This window comes from Balaenoptera borealis, assembly GCF_965194805.1.
Source record: "Balaenoptera borealis genome assembly, chromosome: 1".
Classification (NCBI taxonomy): domain Eukaryota; kingdom Metazoa; phylum Chordata; class Mammalia; order Artiodactyla; family Balaenopteridae; genus Balaenoptera; species Balaenoptera borealis.
This window is the reverse complement of record NC_138860.1, coordinates 40,218,116-40,235,515: the sequence shown is the minus strand read 5'-3', so window position 1 is coordinate 40,235,515 and position 17,400 is coordinate 40,218,116. Positions and strand designations below refer to the sequence as shown.

The 17,400-nt window shown below is 35.1% G+C and overlaps 1 protein-coding gene across 8 annotated transcripts in view; it reads right to left on the bottom strand.

Annotated features, from left to right (window-relative positions):
• RCOR3 (REST corepressor 3) overlaps positions 1–17,400 on the bottom strand; it is a 50,317-nt gene that overhangs the window by 32,352 nt on the left and 565 nt on the right. For 7 of the 8 annotated variants that reach the window (XR_014246935.1, XM_082400173.1, XM_082400172.1 and 4 more), the window contains exons 2-7: positions 17,045–17,101; positions 9,179–9,256; positions 6,491–6,543; positions 4,675–4,836; positions 3,563–3,687; positions 2,722–2,800 (exon numbers count right to left, since the gene is read on the bottom strand). Coding sequence is in view for 7 of the 8 variants with exons in the window: in XM_082400173.1 (XP_082256299.1) it covers positions 2,722–2,800; positions 3,563–3,687; positions 4,675–4,836; positions 6,491–6,543; positions 9,179–9,256; positions 17,045–17,101 (554 nt within the window). In the remaining variant the exon portion in view is untranslated. Of the gene's footprint in view, positions 1–2,721; positions 2,801–3,562; positions 3,688–4,674; positions 4,837–6,490; positions 6,544–8,622; positions 8,943–9,178; positions 9,257–17,044; positions 17,102–17,400 lie in introns of those variants that run through there. The other variant, XM_082400171.1, reaches the window with a different exon arrangement.

Below are 17,400 nucleotides of genomic sequence, written 5' to 3'. Positions count from 1 at the left end.
TAGAAAATGTCAGTAATTCAGGGAAGAGATGAGAACCTAAAAATAAGGCAGTCACCTAGAAGACCAAAGAGAGAAGAACAAAATTTACAGTTATTTGAGAGAGAGAATTAAAAATGGTAATGACAAAATGAACAGAGTAATTGAGAAAAAGAAGTCAGTAAAACTGAGACACAATGGTTAAAAAGGTATACAGGAATCATAGAATGGTGTTACAAAACTCAGAAAGAGATTTTCAGAAGAAGGGAGGGGTCAATAACTTGAAATAATACAGGAAGCACAAGGAGAGTACACTGAGAAACCAGTCCCTGGATGTGGCAGTTAGAAGGTCACTGCTGACCTATCAGCAGTTTCAGTGAAGTAAAGGGACAGAAGTCTGACTGAAGCAAACTCAAGAGTGAAGTAATGCTAAGGAGGATAATTCTTTCTAGACTGGTTGAGAGATAGTCATGCTTTTAAATGAAAGACTGGAGCTTACTTCTGGGCTGCAATGAAAAGGTTGAAAGTATGGCAAACAGAAGGTCCTAGAGGCAATATGAAGGGATAAGATAGGTCAAACAAGCAGTGAAATTATACAGAACAAGGGGAGGGACCTATCTTACTGTGAGAGAGAGCCATTCAGCTCAGACTGTTCATTCAGTAATTTCATGTTACTGGATTTGTGACATTTTAAAAATCTGATCCTATCAAGTACCAGCAAGGAAGTGCACAATGAGTACTATGTAAAGTGCTAGGGGATACCAGGTGTTCCAGTGTTACTGAGGCCCTGACTTCAAAGAGTTCACAGCTTAGTGGGCAAAATACAATAATTTTAATATAACATCCTAAGTGTAAATATACTCAGATAAAAAGGGTAGTATGGCAGCACAGAGTTAGGGGAAGGGCTGGAATTTAAGGGCGTTCCTGCTTGATATTTTCTCCATGGAGGAGAAAGTGAAGTTATGTGCTAAGTTTTTTGAGGGGAGTGGAGAGGTGGTAGGTGATGTGTAGAAAAGGATGAATGTTCAAATAGTTGCTTACATAATAAATTTTATTCAACATTTATTACGTACTGGGTACTGTAATAAGTGCTTTTATACGTATTACCTCTTTGATTGTCAGAACAAACCTTTTAATTTTACCAATGGAAAAAACTGAAAATTACAGGTTAAAAACTGAGAGGTAATAAGGGCTACACTGAGATTGGAAACTATTTTTTGTAAGTAGCAACAATGTACATGATCGTGCAATTTTCTCCTGCTACACCAGACCAAGAATAGCAACTGATCCAGCATTGTGGGTTTATAGGGTTAGAGAAAGAATAGCAGAAGGGTGAGAGAAATGGGGAGTCAAAGATACTGGGAAGAGAGCAACTTAAGTAATTGGTCATTTGGTCTACGGTTTAGGGAAAAAAGGAGACTTGGAAAAGAAATGAAGGAATCAAGGAATTTGAGAACATTTAGCAGTAGTAAGAAAATCAGTAAAATATCAAGTTAAGAGTAGGATTTATTAAATTTCATTGATGAAAGATGACAAGGGTCAGAATGGGCCATGGCATTGAGTTCCTTAAGAGGAGGAATGGGAGTCATTAAATTGGCTGAAGTCAGATTCTCCAATTTTCAATGTTATTTTCACTATTCCACAGCTGCCAATACATCACAAGCCTTTACCCGTCAACATTTGGTCTATTTTTTTTACAATTATGTAATTCCTTGCCTTAATAAATGAGCATGCATATCAATTTAAAACTTTTCTTTTTAATGATTTTAAGTCATCATTATTATCATTAAATTGAGGAATATGAGTGCTCTTCTAGTTGGGGATTCTTCCATCTCTTCCTTTGATGCAGCTTTCGATTTTCACTGCTATCAGTATACCTGGTACTAATTAATAATTTGTTATAACATGGAATAAACTAAATGTTTTCCAAGAATATTCTACACCTAATATTGTATTACCTGAGGGTGGTTCTACTTCTTTTCTATGGATTAAAGAATAGGCATCACGGGGAGTTCCCTGGTGGCTTGGTGGTTAGGATTCCGGGTTTTCACTGCTGTGGCCTGAGTTCAATCCCTTGTCAGGAAAGTGAGATACCATAAGCTACTTGGGGCAGCCAGAAATAAAAAAAAAAAAAAAAAAAAAAAGAATAGGCATGGGGACTTCCCCGGTGGCACAGTGGTTAAGAATCCGTCTGCCAATGCAGGGGACATGGGTTCGAGCCCTGGTCCGGGAAGATCCCACAAGCCACGGAGCAACTAAGCCCGTGCACCACAACTATTGAGCCTGTGCTCTACAGCCCTCGAGCCACAACTACTGAAGCCCGTGAGCCTAGAGCCCGTGCTCTGCAACAAGAGAAGCCACTGCGATGAGAAGCCCGCACACAGCAATGAAGAGGAGCCCCTGCTCGCCGCAACTTGAGAAAGCCTGAGCGCAGCAACAAAGACCCAATGCAGCCATAAATAAATAAATAAATAAATAAATAAATTTATTAAAAAAAAAAAAAAAGAATAGGCAGCGTGGCAGGGCTTTCATGCTTCGGAGTGGATGAGATAACCCCAAAATTACTTAAATCACTGGCTAATTGGAGTTCTAGATGCTACCGTTTTTCCAAAAACCTCCAATTAACATTGAAATTTACTACCTTTTAACCCATTATATAAAAATGTTTTTCTTAATATGAAGTACTATTCGTTTTTTGGAGTGGATTTGTAGAACAATTATAAGCACCCTAATGATTATCATTACCTCTTTCTTGGCTTCTTTTTTGGGATCATAATCACTATCGTTTCCATCCATTGGGTGTGTTTCTTCCACCTCATCATCACTGAAAAAAACCAAAGATTAATAAACTTAATTCACTTCCTTTTATTCTATTCCAGTGCTCTCATCAAACTGCAATATACCTGGCTAATAATTTTACTAAATATTCCCCAGGAGGTGTCCTTGGGAAGACGAGCTTTTATAGTTTAGATTTCTGTAGTGTTTAGAAACATTTACCCTTTTAAGTATATAGAATCATTTAAGCAAACATTTCTAGCTAAAAAACAGAGACCCAATAGGAAAGATATTTAGAAAGAAATATCATTTGGGAAAAAGAACACATTTATTAATTTGATATAATACTTATTTTCCAACTGGAGAACTGAAATAATAAGTATTATATCAAATTAATAAATGTGTTCCAAGTGGAGAACTGAAAAAAGGATCTTTTATACTACTAGAAAGATACAGCTACAATAATGCGGACCTCAGTTACTCAGATAACTGTGGAAAGACCACCTTCCAGAGAATATATTTCTTAATATATTCTAAATATATGTATTGAATACATCAGTACTGAAAGGAAGCATTTGTGATTAGTGAAATACAACGCACATATAACTCAGTTGCAAGGTTTGCTGGCTATGATTAACAGTTAAAGAGTTGAAGAGAGTTCTTACTATTAAGATTTCTGATTATTCAGTTCTTCTCATCAGAGCAGAAACATGAATGTAAGGATAAGAAGCATTTACACTGTATTGTGATAATTGTTCTGCCTTAGGAAATACAAGCAATACCTGTAACTACATAAGGGCATTCAACCCACCTGTCACCCTGATTATGTCTATTGGCTAGTTTACGAGCCTGGCGATCCATCAAGCTTGTCCTAGATCGAGTTTTTTTCCAGGAATAGTAATATTTCACAAGGCTAGCAATTGTCTTATCTGGAAGCTTGAAAAAAAAATCATGTTAATATCAAGCAAGTTTACTCATAAACTCTGATTAACAGAATGAATAATATTTCTATTATTCTTTGATACTTAGCAAACAAAAGCATAGACAAAAAATATTTTCCCAGGTACCTTTATGAATTATAGAGCTAAAAAATGCAGCTATAGTCATAGCACCCCACCATACCTATGTCACTCACATTTCTAAATAAATATTCCTATTTATTCTGAGCAGGGAAAGGAGAGATAAAATTAAAATGATAAATGATGCAAACAGACTTAAGCTACAAAATAAAGTCTTGGGTATTAAAATGACTAATGATCATGTACTGCTTTGTCATACTGGCAAACAATGACACACACTCCCAATTAAAAATGCTCTCTTTGATTATGGAAGACACTTAGATATATCTGCAACCATTATCTAATTTCCATTTTAGATATATCTGCAACCATTATCTAATTTCCATTCATTCAAGTTAAAAGAGTTTAATGTAGCAACTTCTCAGATTTATATTATTTTGACACAATACTAGAAATTTAACAACTAGAAATAGCTTTTCTTTAAAAAAAAAAAAGCAACAGCACCTGAACAATGTTGAAATAATACAGAATTTCTAAAAATTGGTTTTCATATCCAAAGGAATATAAATTTGAAAATAAAATCCTAATGTTGGAAAAATGAAACATTTAAAAATAAAATTGAAATTATGATTTTTTTCTGAAATGACAAACGTATTTAATAACTCTATTAAACGTATACTTAAGTCATAATAAATGTTAATTTATTACAATGAAATGGCACATAATGATCATGCATTAGAATAGTAGAAAATAAAACTGTATGTAAATATACTTATTTCAAAATGTTTTTAAAAATTGAAATTAGATTGGAAAACTTTTTTGTATTTAATAATTAGGAAGTGTTTAACAATAGAATAAGTTTATCACTCAGGTATGAATCACAGTAAGAGCAAAATTACCATACCATTTGCTGAATCCTGTGAAAGCTCTTCCCATGAAAACTAAAGGCTTGTTCAAATAGGACTTTATCTTCCACTGTCCACTCATCCGGAAAGGGAGTGAAATTAGGGAGATCAGCCAGGGACTTCTCAATGTTATGTTTATGCCAGAACAACATGCCAAGTGCCTTTGAAGAGAAATCATTCCCCTTTGGTTTTAATGGACTTATGTTCCATCACACTTAAGAGAGTTAAACACAAATTAGGTTAAAATCTTAAGCCTATGACTTCAACTGAAGATACACTCACAGTTTGGGGCTTTTAATCAGGGGTGCCCAGGTAGCAGACCTCATTTATTTATTTCTTTTAATCAGGGCCTCAGAACAGTAAATGTTCTTACATACCATATTTGCTGTAGAATCTAGAAAAAGTGAGCTGAGGAGAGTGGCTATAATTACTAAAGCAGGTTTGTAGGCTCATATGAAGACTTTCACTCACATTTATTCATTTGTCAATGTGTATTGAAAAATATGTTAAAAGGAAAAATAACCTGTAAGTCAATACTTAAATGAGACTATCAATTATAACACAAAACTAGAAGTGCTCAGTCAAGACTCAGTGGAGAAATATTTATGTTTTAACCTGTTAGAAGTGTATCATGGGCTAAATACTTCTAAGAAGTAAGAGTACCTCAACTGCAACTTTAACAATATTTTACCACATATATCATATATTTTTTAATGTTCTTTATTATCATAATATACACAAAGAATTATTATGAGGCATATTAATAACTTCAATGACTTTATTACTAAATCATAGGAAAGCCTGAAATGGATAATTTCTAACAATTCAACAACTTTCCCTTCTGTTGTAAGTAAGCGGTAGGCCTTTATCTTTACTGTAAGGTACAGAGTATCATTTAGGGGATAAAGATTTATTTTTTAAGAAGAGATACAGCAACTTTTTAAATAGTGAGTTTTTAATTTCTGTACTTTGGTAATACTCCTTGAAAATGAACATGAGAATGAACACATGTATAGTCACATTTTGAAGGATTAACCTTCTCAAACAAATATTAAAAAGAAAGCCAAGGCTTAAAAACAAAATACGTAATCAAAGTCTGCAAAATCCACAGAATAGTTGACTACACTTAGATAAATATCTCAGTTTCACTGAAATGACTTTCTATTATTTAATCATGTTACTAACTATAAAGTTAGCTCTTAATAATCCAGGTTACAGAAAATTCACTTACTTTATATTAATTCTGATAAAGGTTGATTTTGTACTTAGTCGAAATGAAATTTAAGAATTTCTATTTCACTTTCACTTTTCCATGTTCTCCATTCCCTTATTACTAGGGATAATGAACCATATGCCATATATATCTCCTTTTAAAGTTATCTAATCTTTTTTTTAAAGCCCTTTGTGAATTATTTCCTTCAAAATCTAAAAATCTTAAGTATTTCTTTAAATAAAAAGTTTAACTTTTAGGTCTTTTAGGTTAAAAAGTCAAAGGGAATTACCTCTACTTAAAAAAATGTTCCCTTTTTCTTGAGCATCTCTAGAGTAATCCTGAAGGCTTTCAGATACTTTAAGAACTCAAAACAGATAAGAAACAGAGGTATCGAGAGAAAAATGTTCAAGGCCTTGAGATAAATAATGTTTATAAAAGCAAAATCCTTGATGATGAAAGGTCAGACTTTGCTAGGACTTCTGTAGTATCTATAAAGGTGGTTGAACTTATGCACTTTCTTAAGACAGAAACTATCATGAGATGTTCTTTGGATTTGATAAATACTGAGGCAAACCTTAATATTAGAATATTTCTCTACATACCTGTTCCACATTGTAGCCATGTTTCTCCTTTGCAATTGCAATATATTCATCCACTGTAATGAAACAATGTTATATAATTAATTATTCTCATTTACTTCATTTGCCCAGGTTGACTTTTTTTTTTTTTTTTAACAAAGCAAAGTTTAAAAACAATTACACTCTAGGGGTAAAAAAATAGCCAAAGTCTTTTTCCATGAAATACTATAAAAAAGACTTTCACTTCTATGACCAGGATCAGAAGTTCACTTGGTTTAAAATTTTACTTAGTATGAGTTATCTCTGTGACCATACAGCATCTACTTATTAAATTCACTGACATTACTAAAATTATTTTTGTATTAAAAAAAAGACCAATCTGTGGTTAGCCAATAAAGCCTAATTACAGTATAAAATATTAGGTAACTTCTATTGCAGTCTTTATTTGAAGAGACTTAATTATTTAAGACCCCATCTCATGTTTAGAGTTTTCCCAAAGCTTTTACCTTCCCGTTTCTGATTACTGTATAAAGGATGGTTTATCTATAGTTTTGCCAGCTATACATAATAACAATTTAAATATGCTTCAGAATCCCTAAAATTTTCTTCAGCTCTTCCTGCTAGCTATACAAAAGATGTTTGACTATTCCATTTTTCTTCATCCTCAATTATTGTAATCAAGCCAGTAGAGGTGTTTAAATAAGCACAGTTTCTATGATGATATATATACTGGCTATTTCAAGGCTTCATTGCTAAGAAATCTGCCACTTCACATTCAGCAGGACTCAGTTTTACGTTAAGTCCTTCTTGATCCTATATAATATATATATATATAAATAAATAAATTCTTTAAGCACATTTTTGAGAAGCAGTGGTTGAGAATTCTGATCGTAGAACAGCTGGTCTACCTGGACTTGGTTCCCAGCCCTGTCACTTGTTTTTGGACTTTAGGCAATTAACTTGACCTTTTTGTACCTCAGTTTCCTCACTATAAATAGTGATAAAAATAGTACTATATTTAGTACTATTCCTCCTAGGATTAAATGAGCTAATATACGTAAAGTGCTTGAAACAGCATCTGGCCCATTTTAAGTACTTTCTAAGAGTTTGCTGTTATTAATAGTACAGCACAGTTTAATATATAAATATGCTATTATAACAATAATGCTGTTAGATTAACAACTAATTTTTATGGATGTTATTATATCTCCCTAAGACTGGAAGCTTTTGATGAAGAAAATCCAAATATTATATTCTATTTAGAACCCATAGTACTTAAACATATGACAGGTCTAAACACATGCTGATTAACAAAAATGTCTTATAGTCCTATAAATAGAAGGCTGAACAATACCAATCACCCTGTGATTCTCAACCCTGGCTATGCATTAGAATCAGTAGGGGAGCTTTAAAAAAGTAAGTCCTGGTTCCACCCCCAAGATTTCTGATTTAATCAGTTTGAGGTAGAGGCCAGACATCAATAGAATTTTTTTTAAAGTTCCCCTAAGTGATTCCAAAGCACAGCCAGGGATGAAAGTCACTGCCCTGTACCTTCAGTTGGATATTCCACATGGACACACCACTACCAGGACATGTTGGCTTTCTGAATTTTGTTTTCCATTTTGCTAAGAAATGCACCATTGTATAAAACAGTGCTAAAACAGCAAAAACCAATGACACCCTAATGCTCAGTTTGTGACTGAAAACCTCTGCCTATAATGAAGATTGAACCAAAAAACCTGATCGTCTCTTTCAGGTTTCTCAGTACACAGAATGTACAATTTTGTGTTTTCTGTTAAGAATACCTCAAGGGCATATAATTCCTACTTTACCAGCTAGACTTTTTGCTGGTATTCTGAAGCTCTTAAATAGGAAGAATTCTCAGGTATGCAGAATAATACCCCGTTTTCAATTTTTAGTTCTCTTACTGCATCAATAAGTATGACTAGACTTACTATGCACATGATACATAGGACATCATTAATTTTCATGAAACTAAATAAACCATCATGGGACATCTTTAAGATTTAGTAAATATTTTTAAAAGACAAGCTTATTTTACAGCCACTAGAATAGCTGTTCAGTGGTTTTTGTTTGTTTGTTTTAATAAATCAAATGATAACTGAATGGAGGGGTGGGGATCTTAGTTTTGTTACCTGCACGTTTCCTATATCTGATGTGCCGCAAAGGATCAGGTCCGCTACATCACATTGAAGTCTAAAGCCACACCATGATTCAAGAAGTGCATGGTCAATGATCCAGAAGGTCTCCGTCCAGAAATGGAGAGCACAAAGATGACCTGATTGATGGCTGCTGAAGTCAGTTCTTTCCCCTTTCCTCTTTAAAATGGTAATGATAGTGGGCTCTTGGAAGTTTGAAGGCATTTCTTTACAGCTTCATATACTGAGGAATAGCCTGTGCAGATGTCTACATAGTAACTCCCTCCCCTGCTTGAGGATTTAAGCAGCAATGCCATCAGATCCTAGGTTTTTTCAGTCTTCCTGGGCCTGACACAAATTGGAATGATCAACCCACTATCTTTCAAAAGGAAAAACATTCTAACATAACAAGCTCCATCAAAAAAACAAAACAAAACAAAGACAAACTGATTTCTTATGAGAATCTAAGAGACCCAAAAACAAATATAAGTTGCATTTTGAATTGGTTGATAGATTCCCTATTGACATAAACATTCAATTTCAGAAAACTTACATTTGGCATCTGGGATACTGTGATATGGAGACCATACAAGCATTCCTCCATTGTCTTTATCGGTGTACTTTGTAGCACCTGGGGAAAAAATTAATTATTTTGAATACGATGAACTTTACATTCAAAATAAGTATAAACAAAGTAAGTTTTATTTCTATTTTAGTACAGTACCTGCAAAAGAGGACAAAGAAACAAAGTACAGGAAAACAAAGGAAGGAAAACAGATATACACTAAATATAGTAAATATACCATTTATAGATACGAACGAAATTTCACAAACACTGAAGCTTACCCTCTTTAAATTAAAAAGAAAGACTTTATTAAGTACATTTTATATCCCTACTTCTTAACGGGTAGTAAATCTGATTTAACCTTCTATACGTTACTTAGGAGTCATTAAAAACTCTGGCTTTAAAACTAGAGCGAATACCTCAGGTGATGAGTTAATTGTTTTGCCCATATCTAAATGGGCCAAGATTATTGTAATTTTTAAATACCTGTATCTGCTTTTTATGTTTTTTATTTAATCTTGTTCTCCTTGCTAGGAGTCTGCCAGTTATTCCTTTTTAGGGTTAATTTCATTTATTACTTTTTATATTTATAAAAGTTTGTACTCTGTGTAAGAGGATAACAAAGTCAAACCATGGAAAAGTTAATAATGCTATTTCTCCTTAATGTAATCTGAGAGTCTACCTCTAATCTAGAAGCATACTATTGCTGTTTCTAATTTATTTCTAATCTGTTATAATCTAAAAAGTCAGAAAAATCAAGCTCTATTGAAACTGCATGTAAATTAAGAATAGACAGAATGCACGAAAGGCCTGACACAGCTATCCCAGAGCCAAGTCCATGCCAGTAGGTTCTGTCTTTAAATACTCGATGGTCCTTTTCTGGCTTCTTCCTAATTCTTAGGTGCATTCAAGTCAATTAAAACTATGAGCTGTTGATAGCCACCAGCAACTAATGACTAGAATTCCAAAATTACTTACAGAAAACATTAATACAATTCTAAGGCTAAACTGTAATCATTTATAAAGTTATAAGCTATTCAGAATAAGGAACATTCATTTCCAGGGGTAAAAGTAACTACTATTATACTCCCAACTAGAGACTTTATCTATCAAGCAATAATTTAATGTCATTCAGCCGTTCTTTATTTTTGGAGAATCATAACACATCACTACTGTATATTCAATCAACAAATTTTAGTTAGAGAATGACACACTGTTAGTGCAATATGAAGCTAAAATTGTTAAGTTATGTACGTTTTACTATAAGGAAAAATTAGGTACGGAGAAAAAAGAATTGAGAGAATACTATAAAAGTATTAGAAAAAGCATAATTACAAAATAAAGCTAAAAGCAAAACATATTGCATTTTGTCATAACTATCTTTAATAAGAGAGGATAAAAATAGGAGCTGAGAATTTAAGAAAATGCAAGTTAGAAGTACATTATCTAAAATTTATATTCAATAAAAATAAATTTTAAGCTGTCTTTAAAAAAATTCTTTAAAAAATATTAAGATATATATTTAATTTTTAACCACATAAAATAAAAACACAAAAGCAAAATAGCTAAACCACTCAGTGGAAATAAAACAGACATCTAAGTTGATCAGAAGCCTTTATTTAATTAATAAAATCTATTGCTGTTTCTAGTGAGTATCCTAAACATCAATCCTTTAATATGGGACTGATTCTTTTTCACTATGGATTGTGACAGTAAGATAATTTAAATACTACTTAACAGAACATGGAATGCAACAAAGAAAAGGCTTCCATTAAGTCTCAAGTCTTAATAGCATACATGCTTAATATTTAGACATATTTCCTTGCATCTGATTCTTGTATTACAGAAAGTCTGAATTAAAATATTTTCATTAAATATCTCTTCTTAAACAGATATAAACTATTTTGGTTTTTTTTGTATTCTCGCCCATGAAGAACAATAGTTAAGTTTCCTCAAAAATTCTTAGCACTGTAATTAAGGGCCCGATCTTCTGACACAAACTGGCATCCAAACTGTGGGGACTAACAGCTCTTCTAATATGGGTGTATGGGTGTGTATGTCTGGAGTATAGAGAATGCCTAATTAGGCATTTCACAATGTTCTTTCCCTGACTCTTGAATTGGACTCCACCATTTTCATTCATATATGTGTCCCACTAGGACCAAAAGATGACTGATGTTTATAGGAAATGAGAGATATCTTAGCATAATGGTTAAGAGTGTAACCACTTACAGAGCCAGACTCCAGGTTTGCATCCCAGCTCTGCCACTTCCTAGCTTTGTCACCTTGAGCAAATTTACTTAATCTGTCCGTGCGTTAGTTTAACCCATCTTAAAAAATAGGGATAATGAGAGCACCTTCTTCACAGAGTTGTTCAAAAATGAAGTGAATTCATATATGTAAAGTACCTGGCATGTGGTAAGCACTATCTAAGACTTATGATTACTACTATATGCTTACTGAAGACAGTTCTTTAAGTCCCCTTCTTTCTGTACGCTGGAAAGGCTTCTTCTTACCTTATCAATCAAATAAAAATACAAATGTATAAAATCTCATGGGGCTCTAACTCAAACGGCTGATGACCTCTCTTACCAACCCTTTGAAAATGAAACTGAATAGCTGAAATGACTTTTTTGTTTTACTGACAACTCAGATCTGATTCCTCTCCTATAAAATAGGAGAAAGTAACTTGCATTATTAAAAACAATTTACCTCTCAGGATGACTTGCATTCAGTAAAGCTTTACCCTTTCCATCATAAAAGTTGAAGTAAACCAAAATATTTAAAGGACATAAACCCAATTTTTATTTTGCTTTTATCTAAAACAGTGTTTAAGATTATACCTCAAAACTGTCTGATATTCAGAAATAATACCGAGAATCCAATTTGACTCAGCAACAAAATAACCAAGGCCTTAGAAGTAGCCTAGCTTCTGAATGGATCAAAAATAAACAAACCAAAACTTAGACAGCAAGCAACCACAATTTTAAAAGACTATAGTAGCTCAACAGTTATGAAAATAAAATTATTGAGCAATCAGTTTTTTAAAGTATTAAATGAAACAAAAGTTCAAGCCTTCTGAAAACTTTTAGATCTCCTTAACTGCAGTTGGTAAAATACATTTATGAGACCAATTTGGGGAAAACCAACAACAAAAGTATAATTTTGATTAGGATTTCTATACCAATAGCAAGTTTCAAAGTAAGTACAAAAATATAAATCTTCTATTTCTTTTAAGATTTCCTTTAAGACATTCCAACTAAGGATTTTGATGGAAATTGTGGAACAAATATTCTATATAAAGAACTTAAATATTGAGATCAGTAAGACACTACAAATATTTTTTAAATATACTTAATTCACCAATTTCAAACTGAGGTAAACAAAGACATTCCAAGAGGTACACAAGCATGAGTAAGTTTTCTGGGAATCAGTTTTCAGAACTTCAAACTTCCCTGTGTTTTCTTCCCCAAGACAATCTGCCTGAGAACTCACCTGCAGTCTAAGCTGTACACTTATTCTACTTCTGACTTCCTTCTTCACAAACACCCTTCCCTCACTTTAAAAAAAAAAAAAAAAGGCAGGTCTCTCACCCATCCCAAATCTTACAAGAGTACACTGCCTAAAATTTAAAAACCTCTATGATGTCAAATGAACATCAGCAAAGCTCTCTTTTACTCAAGGCACCATGACTATTACAGTTTTAATTAATTACACATTAATTATAATAACTCAAGCCAGAAGAGATTTAACACTTAGAACCTTTTGTTCACAAGAATACATACTATGATGGTAGATAAATTGGATAGGTGATCAATAATGCACTTCCAAGCACAAAAATGTATTACAAAATTCTGTGAGGAAAATGCACAGAAATGATTTCAAAAACAAAAGGAACAATGTTAGGAGCCTGTTCATATATTTTATAAAATAGATACTACCACATTACTATCATATTTACATTTAATTGGATGCATTTCAAATAAGTATATAACAACTTTATTTCAAAGTGTTAACATTTTCAGTACAATGGAGATTACATTTTTCAACTAATAAACTCAGTGACAAATAACAGATGTCAACTTAAAAATATGGGAATCTGTTTTTTCAAATTTCTTCTACAAGTATGCAGGCAAAATATTTTGAATGCCACTGCTTTATATACATTAATTTTTACTTAATCTTGTCATATAGTTAATAGTGTCTCCCTTTTACAAATGAGAAAACTGAGGCTTGGATATATCAGGTACCCAGTTCATCCAAGGTCACTACGCCATAGTGGCTAAAAGGCATACGATAAGAGGTAAGACTCTTAATCACCACACAAAACTGCTCCTCATGATGTAAGCATAGTCAGTAGGCACTAAATAAAAGTTGGGGAGGCCTAGCAAAGAATCAAAAGGAAAAGAGTCACCTAAAAAAGAATCAAAAATCCACTTAGTAAATTTTTATAACAGCATTCTTAGCAATGGTCCATCAATTAACATAAACTGTTCCTAATCTCCTAACTTCAGTAATTCCAATTTAAATCTCAGTTCTTCTCATATTTTCTAAAATACTCATATTAATAATTCATTCTTTCTGTCCTTAATTTCTATCGTCTCCTCCAATAAAAATATCCTCCACAAAAAAATCCTCTTTTAGTTTTCCTACATTCTGATCATCATAATCTTGATACCTCAGGAATTTTTCTTCCAAATGACTTGGATGGCTACGGGTGGGCAATCTTCATGAAGATAGATTGAGTGGTTTATGAGACTAAAGATAAGAGTACGAAGAAGGGAAAAGGAGAGGAGCTGACCATTTCTCAATTTCTATCATTAATTAATAAACATCTTTTCCTCTTTATCTCTTCCAAAGAAATATGTTTAAGTTCTCACCCAATGATATTGATTGATGTGGGGTAAAAACTTCACACACCACCACAACACTTAGAATAAGATAGAGCAGTGGTACTATGTTGAATGGCATACAGGCTCAAAATTTCCTTGTAAAAGGTGTCTAATAATTGATAATCTACATTTGCTTGACAAGATTTGCCTATAACAACTATAGAAAAGCCCACCTAAGTTTAAATGATAACTGGTTTTAGTTGTGTCCTTGGGTTCAATATTCTGCAGATTATTAAGGAGAAAATGAATACAGGCATACCTCATTTTATTGTGCTTCACAGATATGTCGATCAAGTCTATCAGCACCATTTTTCCAATAGCATTTGCTCATTTCATGTCTGTGTCACATTTTGGTAATTCTTGCAATATTTCAAACTTTTTCATTATTATTACATTGTTATGGTGATCTGCAATCTTGGATGTTACTATTGCAGTAAATGGTTAGAATTTTTTAGCAATAAAGTACTTTTTAATTAAGGTATGTACATTGCATTTTTTTTTTTTTTTTTTTTTTTAAACATCTTTATTGAAGTATAATTGCCTTACAATGGTGTGTACATTGCATTTTTAGACCTAATGCTATTGAACACTTTTATATGCACTGGGAAAACTATAATTCGTGTAACTTGCTTCATTGTGACATTTGCTTTATTGCAATGGTCTAGAATTAAACCTGCAATTATCTCTGAGGCATACCTGTAGATGAATTTAAAGAATATCATATTTGTCCTTATTCTAATAAAAAGTATCAACTATAGTCTGAGTAAATTATTGAGAATATAACTTTAAAAATTGTAATATTTGTGATTTTTCCCTCAAATATTCTACTTAGACAAAATATGATAATGTAAATTGGATAATACAAATAGTGGCCATGTGAAACCACATAAAAAGTATTCTGTACTTTCAATGAATTACTTTTCAAACTTTGAAATTTGTTCTAGTATTTGCTTGCTTGAAATTTTTTCCAAAAGTTGCTACAGTGATCAGGCCATGGCATGCATAAATTTGGTCTAGCATGAAGTCTGGGTCTTAAATACAACATCCTTAATCAACTTGTGTATAGTTGTCTATGAAATATAAACCTATCTAATGGGGCAAAAAGATAGGTATGCTTATTATGCTGCTGAGTTCTAATTTGGAAATAAGTTTATTCCAGAAAAAGCAGTATACCAATGAAAGCCCCAAATCAGAAAGGAATAAATGTATGCAGAATCATTCTTCACAATTATGAAATTTAATCTTCACTGAGTAACTGCCATTTGCCCACTCACACAACCTTGGCAAGAATTCCCCGAAGTATTTTTATTTCCATTTTACAGCTAGAGAAACTGAGGTTTACGGAGGGCCAGTGACTTGCTCAGGGTACAAAAATAAGAGATGAGTGATTAATTCAGTCTGTCTTAAGCCAGAGCAAGCACTTTCCAAATGTCAAGCTAAAACCTGAGGCAGAGCACTGTAATGTGAAAGTGCCATTCACCTACTCGCTACATTAATAAAGAAAATTAGTTTCACAACATTTAAAATTATTTGAAGCCCTCCAGCACACACAGTGATAGCTTTTGAATAAAATGTATCAAAGCCACGTCATTTAGAAGGCAGCTTTTGAATAAAATGTATCAAAGCCATGTCATTTAGAAGGCAACTCTGATCTAGTGAGCACTTTTGTATCATTGTTTTTACCTGTTGAAAAATAGCCTGCGCTGACAATCCTTTTAACACACATTATTTTACCCTCTCCCTTGGGACAAGAAAAGCTGTCTAAACCCTAAAAATCTTTAAATGGTTGGTAAATATCACTTTGCATTGCAGTAATGGGCAGGAGAGGAATGAAAATACCCATCGAGACCCTATAATCAAATAAACATGCTATTTCCCCCCAAGAAATACAAGTAACCCCTATTAATATCTAATATAGAATTCAAGAGTCTGACAGAGACACAACATTACTATAAGCGGGCAATGGGCAAAAACTAAGTACAAGAAGCGGGGGTGTGGGGTGGGGAAGCCCCTTCAAAGTCTGCCCAAAGCCTGAACTGAAGAGGGTCTGTGGTGGGCTGGGGGGAGAAGGAAATACGCTCCACTCCGAGAGGCTCCAACAAGGGCGCCTCCATATGCGGAACTCTCGCCCAATCCCCGTCCAGGCTGAAATCCCGTGACCGCCAGAGAGCCTGTTTGGAGAAAAGTAGACAGGGAGCCCGCAAGCTGGGTTGGCAGAGGACGCTGGAACCTGGCTGCTAGGGGAGAAAATGTCTCCTTGGCAGCTGCAGTCACTGTCCTGTGGTCTGACTTCCCAGGGCTGGCTCTGGAGCGAGGTGTGCCTCTGGCTTCTCCCCACCCTCTTCCCCCAATCCCATTCGCTCCGCGGCTCCTACACTCCGCAAAGCTGTCGCCACCAAAGCTACACCACCTAGCCAAAAAGAAAGAAAAAAGAAAATCCCGTGTGTGCGCGGGTCGGGCAGGGCTCGCCCTCGGCTTCGGCCGGTGACAGCAGCCCGGGGATCGCCGCCCTAGCAGAGCGCGGGCCTCCGCTCCCGGGGGCCGGTGGTGTGGCAACTGACATTTGCATGGTTCTTCCACACACAGCCCGCACACCCTCTCCTCCAGCTCTCGGCCCCGCAGCCGCTCCACCCCCGGCCTCCGACCCCTGAATCCGCCGAGGGGCCGTCTTCCTCCGTTCACCCCGGGCTCAAGCGGTAGAAAGGTGATGCCACTAGCGGGCAAGTGGCCTCCAAAGGAACCATGTTAACCTTGCAATGCACACATCTGCCCACACGCCCTGTGTCACAGCCCTGCCAAGCGTGACAGCCTCCCCGCCAAAGATGCCTGCCCATCCCAGCCCCGCATCTCCTCCCAACCGCACACCCGGACCCCAACCCCACCCGCCCGCCCTCTACCCCTTCCACCCTAAACCAATCCCAGAAAAGGGGAGACAGGATTTTGCTTAAGCAAACAGATCTACCTGGATCAAATTCAGGGATCCGAGCTTGGTATTCAGCTCCGACTCTCATCCCAACATCTGCAAAGCAAGGTCAAAACAGAAAAAAAGAGAAAGGCGTGGGGGCAGAAAAAGAAAGAAAAAAGAAAAAAGGAAGAGACACTTAATAAAATATGAAAATTGCTGAAGGGAGGAAAGAAGCGGCGGGTGGATGGGAAGATATTAACTCCGGGCACTCCGGGAGATGGCAGCGGATGGGGGCGGGGAGCTGGGGGGGGGGCGAGGGCGGAGGATTGGGCGAGGGCGGAGGGACGGGGTCGCGGCGGGTGCTGCTGCACTGCACCGGGAGTTCGAGGCTACCGCAGCGCCCGGGCTCCGAG